Below are 13,211 nucleotides of genomic sequence, written 5' to 3'. Positions count from 1 at the left end.
CTGCTTGGCTTGTTCACACATTACAGTTGTGGGTACTGATAGGAAGGTCTTGGTGCTGGTCATCATCCACTCATGTCTATTGCTATTTTTCAGGACTGATAAAGTTTTGCTGAGACAGTTGAGAAAAAAATGTCATAAGCCTATTTATAATCTCTATGGAACAGATTTCTTGAGCGTTTTGTTCACTTAAAATACACATTTTTGGTACTGTTTTCAAAACATTGCTTCAGAATGAAAATATTTTCTTGAATTCATACTGTGTCAGCATAACTTAACCTAATCTGCCATTAATAGGTACGAATGTGAAGAATCTTTTACAACGCTGAATGTAGATATAAGAAATCACCAAAACCTGCTTGACTCTTTGGAACAGTACGTCAAGGGAGACTTACTGGAAGGTGCAAATGCATATCATTGTGAAAAATGCAACAAGAAGGTAACTGAAATACAGCATTTTTCTTTTTTCTTTTTCTCTTTTTATAAAAAAAAACTTTGAAAGTGTCAATTATTTATTTAATTTTGGAAGACCTAATGCAGGCATGGCCAAACTTGGTCATGTTAGCTAGGGATAATGGGAGGTGTAGTCCCAAAACAGCTGGAGGACCAAGTTTGGCCATGCCTGAAACATTTTAAATGGCTTCATTGTGTAGGAGAACTGAGAGTTACAGTTACATACTTCATAACCACAATTCAGGAAGGACTGTTAAGGCTGCAAACCAATCTTTTCAGTATTATATCAAATTTGTCTGTGATATGCAATGCATAATATATTGATATTTACTTGGTATATTATAGCACTTTGACAAAGAATTGTGGCAATATTTTTCACTTGCATTTGTAGTTGGCATTGATAATTTACACAGATAGAATACATTAACATGTGAATCTTTTATTCCTTAGGTTGATACAGTTAAACGCTTGCTAATTAAAAAGTTGCCCCCAGTTCTTGCCATCCAACTAAAACGATTTGACTATGACTGGGAAAGGGAATGTGCAATCAAGTTCAATGACTATTTTGAATTTCCGCGAGAGTTGGACATGGAACCTTATACAGTGGCAGGAGTAGCTAAACTAGAAGGGGATGATGTAAATCCTGAAAATCAGCTGATACAGAATGAACAGTCTGAAAATGAGCATTCTGGAAGTACTAAATACAGACTTGTTGGTGTATTGGTGCACAGTGGTCAAGCCAGTGGTGGACATTACTACTCTTACATAATTCAGAGAAATGGTGGAGATGGTGAGAAAAACAGGTGGTATAAATTTGATGATGGTGACGTAACAGAATGCAAAATGGATGATGATGAAGAAATGAAAAATCAGTGTTTTGGTGGAGAGTACATGGGAGAAGTATTTGACCATATGATGAAGCGCATGTCTTACAGACGTCAGAAGAGGTGGTGGAATGCTTACATTCTCTTTTATGAACGTATGGACACAGTAGACAGAGACAATGAACTAATAAAATATATTTCAGAACTTACAATGACCACTAAACCCCATCAAATTAAAATGCCATCTGCCATTGAGCGAAGTGTACGGAAGCAAAATGTCCAGTTCATGCATAACCGAATGCAGTACAGCCTAGAATATTTCCAGTTCATAAAGAAATTACTGACTTGTAACAGTGTCTATCTAAATCCTCCTCCAGGTTAGTGTTTGGATATTTATAATATATTTTGACAAGAGGTAGTGAAAGTACATAGCTTTTAACATTTCTCATATTTTTGTGTATCATTATAAACATTACAAATTTGGATAAGAGACTATTATTCCTCAGGCATTTTCTAATATGTAAGAGTGATAGAAAAGACAAGGTTGCTGTTTCCTTGGTATTAAGCATTATTAACATTTGCTTAAAAAACATATTTGGCCGATAAATGCAACAAAAAAGATACTGGTGTCTAACTGAAGTGCTGTGGTCTGTAAGTCCAACTGTTTTATAGATCACAAGAAAAAATGTTTAGCAATGCTGGCTGACAACTTAAGTTTGAGTACTGAATTCTCTTAAATATCTTTCCTGGTTTTTAAAAAAATAAAATTTATATACCACTTAATATAAAAAGAAATCTCTGAGAGGTTTACATAAAATATAATAATTTTCTAATAATTTAAGATTTATATTGAGAGTCAGGTTGACAAACAACTCGGAATAATCTGTTGTATCACTTTCAAATAAATGTCTTAACATTTTGTCTTCTGTTTTTCTTTAGGCCAGGATCATCTATTGCCTGAAGCAGAAGAAATAACCATGATTGGTGTTCAGCTTGCTGCTAGGTTTCTCTTTACCACAGGATTTCACACAAAGAAAATTGTCCGTGGTCCTGCCAGTGACTGGTATATTTGCCTTTAAGAAGAATTTGACTGTCATAAGTTTTATTGTACTGATTATATGGTACAATTTAATCATTCAGAATGTGAAATAACAGTGCATTGAAACTGAGCTTCAAAACCACTGTTTCTAGTTGTTTTTAATTTGGTTAAAACTTGGGTTAATAAGGAATCCTGGTTCATATTAATCATGGTTAACAAAGCTCCTAGTACTAACATGCAGTGCTAGAGTTGAAGTGTCCACCTTTATACACAAGTCTGTTTTCTGGGTATGTGATGCCGTTAATTTATTTTTTTCCAGGTATGATGCTTTGTGCATTCTCCTTCGTCATAGCAAGAATGTACGTTTTTGGTTTGCGCACAATGTCCTTTTCAATGTTTCAAATCGCTTCTCCGAATACCTTTTGGAATGCCCTAGTGCTGAAGTGAGGGGAGCATTTGCAAAACTTATAGTATTTATTGCACATTTTTCATTGCAAGATGGACCATGTCCTTCACCTTTTGCTTCACCTGGACCTTCTAGTCAGGTATGCTTTTTCTACAATCAGAATACAATAGTAGAGAGCTGTTAAATTCTATATAGTCTAAATATAAATTGATATACCGTATTTTTCGCACCATAGGGCGCACCGGACCATAGGGCGCACCCAGTTTTTAGGGGGGGAAATCAAGAAAAAAATCTTTCCCCCCCCCAGCCCCAAAGAGCAGCGTACAGGGTGCGCACAACCTCTCCCTGCCGGAGGGGTTGCGAGCAGCTATGGAGCAAGCCAAGTTTTGGCTTCCCCTTTAGCCCCATGCAGCCTCTCCTTGCCGGGAGACGCTGCACAGGGCTAAAGAAGCCATAGCCCCGCGCAGCCTCTCCTTGCGGAGGGGTTGCGCGCGGCTATGGAAGAAGGCAAAACAGCGAGCGAGGTGGATCCCGCTCGCTGTTTTGCCTTCCCCTTTAGCCCCGCGCAGCCTCTCCTTGCCGGGAGATGCTGCGCAGGGCTTTCCTGGCTTTTCTGGGAGGGGGGGGAATTCCCCCACCTCCTGCAAAACCGGCAGAAGCCGCGCGCACTTTAAAAGGGCTGCACGGCTTCTTCTGGCTTTCCCGGGAGGTGGGGGGATTCCCTCACCTCTCGCAAAAGCCCGCAGAAGCCGTGAGCTCTTTAAAGGGGCTGCGCGGCTTCTCCTGGCTTTTCTGGGAGGTGGGGGAATTCCCCCACCTCCCGCAAAACCGGCAGAAGCCGCGTGCACTTTAAAAGGGCTGCACGGCTTCTCCTGGCTTTCCTGGGAGGTGGGAGAAGGGACTGATTCGGCCAGTCAGTCCCTTCTCCCTCCTGTGGAAAAGCCCGCAAGAGCGCACGGAGCTTGTGTGCGGCTCTTGGGGGCTTTTCCCGCCTGCCTCCCCCCCTGCATTCGCTCCATAGGACGCACACACATTTTCCCTTGCTTTTTAGGAGGGAAAAAGTGCGTCCTATGGTGCGAAAAATACGGTAATAGATTTTTTGTATAATCTCCATTTAGCACAGGGTGGGGAACTGTTGACCCACAAAGGCTTTTTATGTGACCTGCAAACCCCCAACATGTTTTGTGGCCACAGAAGTGTTGCTGCTTGGGCGAGGAAACACCATTGCTCACTGCTTCTCCTCCTGGCTTCTCCAAAACTTCTGCAAAATTTAATTGCTCCTTGCTTTGAGGCACTACATGTCGCTTTTATTGTAATTCCCAAGTAAACTGTCACTCCAAGAGTATTCGGTGATAATCACCTGTGCTCGGCTATCTTTAGACACCCAAGCACTCAAGAAGCAGCCGTTCCATTGGGAACTGTAAGAGAAGCCAGCTATACCTTGCAGCAAGGGGCAGGGTGAGAGAAGCCAGACCCTTGGAAGTTTGGTGGTGAGGAAGTTGCAACCCTTGGGCTCAAAACAATTTCCCATCCCTGGTTTCAGAATTATTTATTTATTTGGTCTTTCTCCTAAGTTCTTGACTACCTTCCTGAAGGTTACTGTTTGAATTGGTCTCATATTTAGTACCCCTGCCTCTCCCAGCTTAATCTGCTAAGTAATGTGTGATACATTCCTCTATTATTCAGTATAGGATAAAACATTTTAATCACAGAAATTTGATATAGTGAATAGTTCAGGAATTTGATATCATTAGTTCTGATAATTAAACAATAAAAGTTGCATTTCATTCTGGTTTGAGAATTTACGTTCCACTGGTCTTTTAATAGGTTGTAGTGAAGCAGCTTTACATTTTTAATAATAATAATAATAATAATAATAATAATAATAATAATAATAATATAATATCAACCCCTTTGTGTTGTTTTGTAGGCCTATGACAATTTAAGTTTGAGTGACCATTTGCTGAGAGCAGTACTGAATCTTCTTCGAAGGGAAGTGTCAGAGCACGGGCGCCATTTGCAGCAATATTTCAACTTGTTTGTGATGTATGCCAACTTAGGTAATGTGATGTTTCACCCTAAAGGCTTTGTCCATGTTGTTCTGTCAGTGCACTTACTTAACAGTCTTGACTCTTGCCCATTGAATGCTTAATGATGCGGCACAAATTGTTATTAATAGCTTAAATCAGTGGTTTTCAGTCTGTGCTCTGGGGATCCCTTAATGCAGGACAGTCTTCTCTGGAAGACAGCCACCCACCACTACCAATTTTTCCGTGATCCCACAGCTGCAAGGGAAAAGAGTGTTGGTTGGTTTTTCCCCAGAGCTATTCCTCAGCAGACAATTGATGCGTTCTTAATCTTGTTGAATCAGAAAGGTTTTGAGTGATTCTGGCTGGATTGTTGAAGGCATGGAGTATTGTATTCACAGTAAATGCCCATTTATGGATTTCCCAATGTGAACAGTTATCTGAATATTTTTTGTTTATATGATTCAGTTCAGTAGCTTAAATGTAGCTAAGTATGTTTTCATTATTCTTCCTCTTTTTCCAACTTCCCTTTAGGTGTAGCAGAAAAAACACAGCTTTTAAAACTAAATGTACCTGCCACATTTATGCTTGTGGCACTGGATGAAGGCCCAGGTCCTCCAATCAAATACCAGTATGCTGAACTAGGCAAACTCTATACTGTGGTGTCCCAGTTAATCCGCTGTTGCAATGTGTCATCACGTATGCAGTCTTCTATCAATGGTACTGTTAACTCTGGAGCATTTAAACAGAATATATTTGTGATTAAATGTGTGTGGCAGTTTATTATTCATCATGGCATCTCACTAATCTTTTGTCTGTTACGCTGGCCTGTGTTTACTTAAAGATTTGGAAAAGTTTCAAATCATTAAAATACAGTAAGCTCACAACTTACACACGTTTAAGTTGTGCTTGTTCAGCTTTCCATGCTTGGCATTTTTTAAAGAAAAGAAATTAGAAAGGAGACTGGCATCCAGGAGAAAAGACTTCGGCAGTCCCACCTGCCATTGTACCCAATGTGTTTTGACTATACTTGATTTTTAGTTTAGACGTGATCGTGATCCCTGGAATGTAACCTTCCATGTAAGTTGAGGATTTTCTGTATTACCAGAACTGTATGTGCAAAGGTTGGTTCTCTTAAATGTGTCTAGATGTGACACAACTATTCCATATTTTGCTAGTGCAAGTTAAGCCTATTTCAAGGGAAGTCTTAGAAAAGCCTTGTTTAATTGTACAGGCTTTGATTTTTCACTAAGGAATACTACCAAACCCCATGTTTTACAAAACCAGCCGCTTTACAGTGATCATAACTGTTACATAAGAAGTTTAATCTGCATCTGTCAGACTTTGCCTAGGTTAATACTTATAGAATAGCGATTTTCATAATCGAACAAGAGACATTTCACATATGTATGTAATGTACTTCACATGTTCTGTGAAGTAATTAAAAAGATGACATTAAATAGTACCTTGTTGGTTTCTGTAGTTCAAATAAAAAATAATATAACAAATTTCTTTTTAGGTAATCCTCCACTTAGCAACCCTTATGGTGATACTAATTTATCACAGCCTATAATGGCACTTCAGCAGAATGTGGCAGACATCTTGTTTGTGCGAACTAGTTATGTGAAAAAAATAATTGAAGACTGCAGTAACTCAGAAGAGACCATCAAACTACTTCGCTTCTGCTGTTGGGAGAATCCTCAGTTTTCATCTACAGTCCTTAGTGAACTACTTTGGCAGGTAAAAATGATTAAAATGTCAGGAAAGGTGTGTTTTATTCAAGAGGTTGATGTGCAGAGGTTATTGTCCCTTGATTTTCATCCTGTTAGTCTTTAGAGTTGCAACAAGTAGTGGTTACTTTTAAAAAAGTCACCACCAGAGAAAATGAATTCTCTTTCAATGATAAAGCCTAATTTAACAGAAATATTTCCTTGGCTTGCGGCGTTGAAACGAAAGCTCATTCATAATATAATACTGTACCCATCCAGTTATTCATAGCATGAATTCTCCTGTACTACACACTTAAATAATCACTAAGTGCATGTTAATATTTTCCTCAAATTCCACTTTTTAAAGGTTGCATATTCATACACATATGAACTTCGACCGTACTTGGATCTCCTTCTGCAAATCTTGCTAATTGAGGACTCTTGGCAGACTCACAGGTTAGCACTTGGGTTTCTTGTGTTTTTGGGTTCTGCATTTTTTGCATTAATAATGTGGTGCTTCTGTATGAAAGTCTTTGTAATTGCTTCATGGAGACATAGCAGATTTTAGTTGCCTACTGGAAACAATAAAGTACCTTAAGCCATATCCAAAGTGACTGTTAACAGAGCATATGGGGACTGCCAAATGGTCATGCACTCTATATACCTATACCTATAGAGAGAGAGAGAGAGAGAGAGAGAGAGAGAGAGAGAGATAGATTGATATGTATGATGTATATGATAAATTAGCTAGCAAGGTTTTTGTGCAATTGTTACTTTAAATTAAATTTTACAGATGAGTTTAGTTGTTAAAACTGTTAAGCTGTTAATTCCTTGGTTCAGCTATCTTCTCTGAGAATGCACTAGGTGGTTCTGGATAAAGCATTATTCTCTTCTCTGCTTCCCATCTGTTACATGGGGGTGATAATACTGGTGTACCTTCTTTGACGATCACTCGTAGCCGAGTAAGATTGTCTTCCATGAACACAGTCTTAACAGTGAGTCCATAAGTGACTGGGGGAGCCAATTCTGGATCCACACATCTTTCCACATTGGGGACATAGGTTTCTGGGTGGACGTTGATCATGGCGGCATACTTTACCAGGAGGAAGACAAGAAGGACTACTGAGATGAGGGGGAACTGTTTTGAGTACTTGGGAAAACTGCTATATAAACACTGAGCCTTATTAAATTGGTTGACTGTTCTATTTTGTGTGAATCAATCTGCTATAAAAATCATTCAGGCTATAGCTCAAAAGGAGTTTTAATTTTATTTCTGCAGGGAAGTGGAGGGAGTTTATGGTAGAGAAACAGCAGCTGGGTTCAGGAAAGCTTAGGCAGAAATGGAGACCTGAGGTCACTTTGCATGGGCCCTAAAAAAAATCTGGCACAGGCCATAATGGTGATTACCAAGTGAGAAAATGAACACATTCTGCATATTTAGATGTCACCCTTTTAGAAGAGGGTGTGAAGAAAAAAACCACTGACAGTGCTTCACAACTACTGGTACTCTAATGATACGGCAAGATCCTAGAAGAGAGACATTCCATCTTGTTATGAGTAGAGGGGGTGTGCCTCTCCTAAGATTGTGTCTTATGCCCACAGTTTTGCAAGTACAGACACTGATTATCTGGATCTGCTGGGTCTAAGCTTGTGCAACATTTTAATTTATGATGCTGACATTTACATGCATGTTTATAGTCTGTGTGAAATTCTGACTTTTTGCTGTGTTTGGGATTATCTTAGGATTCACAATGCACTTAAAGGAATTCCAGATGACCGGGATGGGCTATTTGATACCATTCAACGCTCTAAGAATCATTATCAGAAAAGGGCTTACCAGTGTATAAAGTGTATGGTAGCTCTTTTCAGCAACTGTCCAGTAGCCTACCAGATTTTACAGGTAATTACTTTTATCTCAAGAAAAAATTGCTTTCTCTATTTTTCTAATGCTACGAAAAGAGGGACAGGGCTGAGCCAAGTTTAGTTATAACAGAACTCTTTCTGCAGAGTCACTAAGATAAAGCCATGGTCTTGTATATTTTATCCAAATAAATTGGGGAAAACACCACCAAGAGCAAATGTCTATTCCCTCATAGAAATAAAATTAGAACAGAATTGTAGGATTGGAAGGGATTATCGAGTCGAACGCCCTGCAATGGAGGTATCTCAACTAAAGCATCCATGACAAAATAGAACCGCAGGGACCTTACTGGAGTATTTTTTGTTTGCTTTGGTTTTTTGTTTTACAAAAATCAAGAGTAATGAATGGGAAACTATACACCCCGTTTAAAAAGCTGCATTGGACTGGGGTGTGTTTAGAAGTAATTTTAAAATATTGAATGACCTTTTTTTCATCTTTTCAGAGTAATGGAGATTTGAAGAGAAAGTGGACCTGGGCAGTAGAGTGGCTTGGAGATGAGCTTGAACGTAGGCCATACACTGGCAATCCACAATATACATATAACAATTGGTCTCCTCCGGTCCAGAGTAATGAAACATCAAATGGCTACTTCCTAGAGAGATCACACAGTGCAAGAATGACCCTTGCAAAAGCTTGTGAGCTGTGCCCAGAGGAGGTAAGGAGTGAATTTACAACTAACGTTGCTTTGGCATTCTTTGGAAGACAAACAACTTGTTTCATAAAATTCCTGATAGAAATATATGTTAGTTACATAGTTGAAATGCTAGCTGGCACTATAAGATTTATGAGTTGTTTCTAGCTTAGTGAGACTTCGGAACTCATAAGTAGGCAGGAGTTAAGTCCTCCACTGTACCAAGTGCCCCCAGTTATCACTGTGAGAGGCAAGGGAGACTGAGCACTCCTCTGTCCACAGCCTCCAAACCTGTAGTTCTTAATATAGCAGCATCTACTTCTGATAGCTGTTACATAGTATAGGATTTAGAGAGGTGCCTGCAGAAGGGGTTGGCAGAAGCTGAATTTCTTTCTTGTTCCTTCTCAAAAGGAGCTTCTTCCAAGTGTCTGGGTATTCTGATTCATTTGGGGGCGGGAGAATCTTCCCAGATTTTTATTTTGGAGTTCCTCCCTTAGGCTCCATGTCATAGCCAACCATATATCAGGGTTGCCCAAACCCTTAAAAGGGGCTGGGAGAGTGGGCAGTGATGTGATGGAAGCAGCAGGGTAATCAGCTTCCACCCACACATTCTGCAGGAATTTCTCTGGGTCCATTCAATTGCCAGACGAAAATAAGGGCAAGGAATTTAAATGTGAAAAGTAGTTTTATTTTTTGTTTTAATGGACAATTTTCATTTTTAGGAACCAGATGACCCAGATGCCCCTGATGAGCATGAGTCCTCTCCACCAGAAGATGCTCCATTGTATCCCCATTCGCCTGGTTCCCAGTATCAACAGGTAAGCAGAGAATTATCTTTAAAACATGTCAATTCATTTTGGTATCCTTTGAACTTTTTGCTTCAGCTTTTAAAAAACATATTGCCAGTTTTATTCCTTTTAGGACAAGGATAACTGTTTCACAAGAACATCATAGAATGTGATTCAGGTAGACGGGCTCTTCCAGCAAAGTGTAATGTGCAGGCAGGTTTTTTGTTTTAAGTATCTTGTGAATGCCCTCACAGACAACTATTATATGGGAACAATTATCTAACTTTTTTCTCTGTGAACCAGCAAGCCAACTTGAATCAACTCACAGGTGCATCCAGAGAAAAACTAAATTCCCCCAATATGACATGTCCATTGATGCTTTGAAGACCCCTTTAGAAAACAACCTATACATTGTAAAATGCCTAAAATTTCACTTAAGTTTTGTACACAGTGACACAGTGATCTGCTAATAGAAGTTTCTGAACCAGCATTGAAGTCTGATTCTGCCCTGCTATAGTTCATGTATAACACCATGTGACCTTAAGTTGCATGTATGTACATCTCTTAAAAGTTAAATGCCTCTGTAAATGTAGTGCTAACTCCAGAAAGCTAAAATTGTAATTATCTTGCATTACCTTCGTAACTCATACATAACCAGTATTTGTTCCCTTTCCTTTCCTAAATAATTAATTCTATATCCTTAATCTGTTAATTTCCTTTCCTGCTCATTTTCCTTCATCTTGCTTTCTTTATCGATGTGTTCAGCAGAGCAGTTGGTAAGTGATATAGACCCAATCTCCTCAAAGTTGAAACACGTTTAACCACCAGCTCCCTTATTTGTTAGTGTGTGGTGTCTTCACTTTCTCACAAGAGCCGGCTTTTTTCACCTCCTAACATGCACAATGGCTATATTTTAAGTCCAATTTTAGGTTCATAGTTGACCCAACTTCACATTACACAAAGGTACACGAATGTTTTACATCTGCCAGTTTAGGTGTGTTAACAGTTAAAACAAACATATTTGATGATGATCACCTCAAGTCATTTTATTAAGTTTGACACAAGAAATATACTGTCCCTTTGGAAGAAAGGCCATTCACAATTATCACTTCCTGTTTCTGTGTACTAATTAAAACTTTCCTCCCCACCATTCCATTTCTGAAGATTTGTTATGAGGACCTTCACATAAAGCTTCAGCTTTTGCATGAAGTTGGAATTAATTAACTGTAACCTTGACCTTTCAATTTCAGTGCAAATTTATCTGTTCTATTTTTAGTTGGCGGTAAGTGTGAGTAGCTCTCTAGTTGTAATTTAAAAATATAAATTATTGCTTGCCCACTTCCCTGAGCTACTTCTTTGGGGAAATATAGAAGTTATTCTTAACATGTGTTTTGTCTCTTCCAGAATAACCATGTGCATGGACAACCATATACAGGCCCAGCAGCACATCATATGAACAACCCTCAGCGAACTGGCCAACGAGCACAAGAAAATTATGAAGGCAGTGAAGAGGTTTCACCGCCTCAGACGAAAGAATAGTGGAAATGCACATAATTAACTTGCCCCATCAAGACTGTGCACCCAGGCCTTACAGTCCAACTTTTCTCTGTGTCTGGCTAATATTTAGAAAAACTATTCCTAATCAACATGGAGTGAAGAGTCTATTCACTGTCTTATCTGCAGAAATTTGCTGTCAATATATAACCTGCCTGCAGTGGAAAGTGTATAGTGTTTTGTAATAAATGGCCTGATGCTAATGTGTAAATGGCAAAGGTGTATATAGTATATTAATGTTTGACTGTTAATTCTTAAGCAAGAAACATTTTTTTGTCTTGATGAGACTCACAGATCTACAACAATTAATTTCTTGATATATCCGCTGCGCTCTACAACCAGTGTTGCCTGCCTAATGGCAGTTGGATCAACTTCTTTCCCCAAAAAAGTAAGCCTCTCCATGTCAACCAGAAAAATAGTTTCATGTTAATTCTTTGCCACTGGAGTCAATTTTACTATGAGCAACGTAATGACTGGTAACCTTTTAATTATTTGGTTGATGTGGAAAATTGGTGATGTAACATTGTTTCTAGGTCTTTTTTCATTGCCTTTTTCATTCTGGTATTAGGTTAATCACTTTGAAGCTATAGTTAAGCTGTAACATTTAGCATGGCTTCACACCAGGTTAGTGTAGCCAGTGAGGAAAGAAAAATTACAGTTGTCCCAGAGTGACAACTGTGTTGTTCAGAGCCTATTCTTCTGCCACCTAGAATATAAAGCAGGGAGGGGAGGGTTGGGCAATGTGACAAACAGGTGGTTTTCAGTTGCACATATGTTCCTCACATCTGATGTTTGACAGTTTTGTCTCTGGGTGGGATAAAAGAACACTTAGTTTTCAGTAATAGGAAATTAAAAGATTTAAAACAAATATGCAAATTTTTGCTATGCCAGGATGCCTGGAGCATAATAGACTGTATTTGGTGTGCTTATTTTGTTTCTTTGGTAGAGCTTATTTGATAAACTTCTAACACTTTCCTTTCTACTGCATTGCAGTGAAGTGGAAGTCAACAAAATCACACAATACTTGTGAGTGCCACTGCACCAAGTTAACTTGCTGGTTTTCTGCTCGTTCACAATTCTACTTGAAAACAAGAATTGAATCTTAGCTCTTTGTCCATGATAAGAGAAATCAAAACCTTAGAAGCAGAGTTTGATTATTAAAAAAACAAACAAACTACTGGTTAGTCAAATACAAAACTGAGGTATCTCTATTCCAGAGTAAACATTTGTTTAAGGACTTCAAGGAAGACATCAGTAAATACTGTATTTAAATTAAAATTGGTAACTTGAATGTGTGTAATTATTTTGGAATCTGTCGAAAAACCAAATACCCCTGCAAAACAGATACAGCCCACCCTATACTATTTAAATATTTGCTGTTTTATTTTATAGAAATTATTTTGCTGAATTCACAAATAGAATTTGATTTAAGAAGACCATTTTTGTCCTGTGGTGTGTGTGTGGTTTTTTTTTTTAAACAGACTGCACAGGTAGTTGAATTCTGTGCACTATACCGAATTCTGGAACTAAAGTCGCATTGAGAATTGGTGAACAGAAATTTGACCCTTGACAAGAATAAAAAAGGAAAACTGTAATAGTTTCTTAATGTGACTATCTTGTACTTTTTGTATGTTTTATATATACATATATATTTAATGAGCACAAGCTTGAAGGTATTTTATACAATTGAGTTAATACAAAAATGCTGCTTATCAAACTGAGGATTTATAGTTGAACAAAGTGAGAAACTCACAAGTGCGTTCTTTTGCATTTAGTGTAATAAGATAGTCTTAAACCATTTTTAAATATTCTATGTAGCAGCGATCACTTTACCCTTCCAGATTTTCTCTAGTATTCATGTT

At 38.5% G+C, this 13,211-nt stretch overlaps 1 protein-coding gene across 1 annotated transcript in view; it reads left to right on the top strand.

The window, feature by feature from the left end:
- Positions 1 to 12,960, top strand: part of USP9X (ubiquitin specific peptidase 9 X-linked) — a 72,537-nt gene extending 59,577 nt beyond the window's left edge. The window contains exons 34-45 of the mRNA XM_028727362.2: positions 295 to 436; positions 901 to 1,651; positions 2,214 to 2,337; positions 2,633 to 2,858; positions 4,650 to 4,779; positions 5,281 to 5,466; positions 6,266 to 6,486; positions 6,823 to 6,911; positions 8,199 to 8,355; positions 8,819 to 9,031; positions 9,730 to 9,825; positions 11,200 to 12,960. Of these exons, the coding sequence (XP_028583195.1) occupies positions 295 to 436; positions 901 to 1,651; positions 2,214 to 2,337; positions 2,633 to 2,858; positions 4,650 to 4,779; positions 5,281 to 5,466; positions 6,266 to 6,486; positions 6,823 to 6,911; positions 8,199 to 8,355; positions 8,819 to 9,031; positions 9,730 to 9,825; positions 11,200 to 11,334 (2,470 nt within the window). The 3' untranslated portion in view covers positions 11,335 to 12,960. The remainder of the gene's footprint in view (positions 1 to 294; positions 437 to 900; positions 1,652 to 2,213; positions 2,338 to 2,632; positions 2,859 to 4,649; positions 4,780 to 5,280; positions 5,467 to 6,265; positions 6,487 to 6,822; positions 6,912 to 8,198; positions 8,356 to 8,818; positions 9,032 to 9,729; positions 9,826 to 11,199) is intronic.
- The last annotated feature ends 251 nt before the right edge of the window (positions 12,961 to 13,211 follow it).

Source organism: Podarcis muralis, chromosome 4, assembly GCF_964188315.1.
Source record: "Podarcis muralis chromosome 4, rPodMur119.hap1.1, whole genome shotgun sequence".
Classification (NCBI taxonomy): Eukaryota; Metazoa; Chordata; class Lepidosauria; order Squamata; family Lacertidae; genus Podarcis; species Podarcis muralis.
The sequence above is the reverse complement of the archived record's forward strand: the minus strand, read 5'-3'. Positions and strand labels throughout refer to the sequence as shown.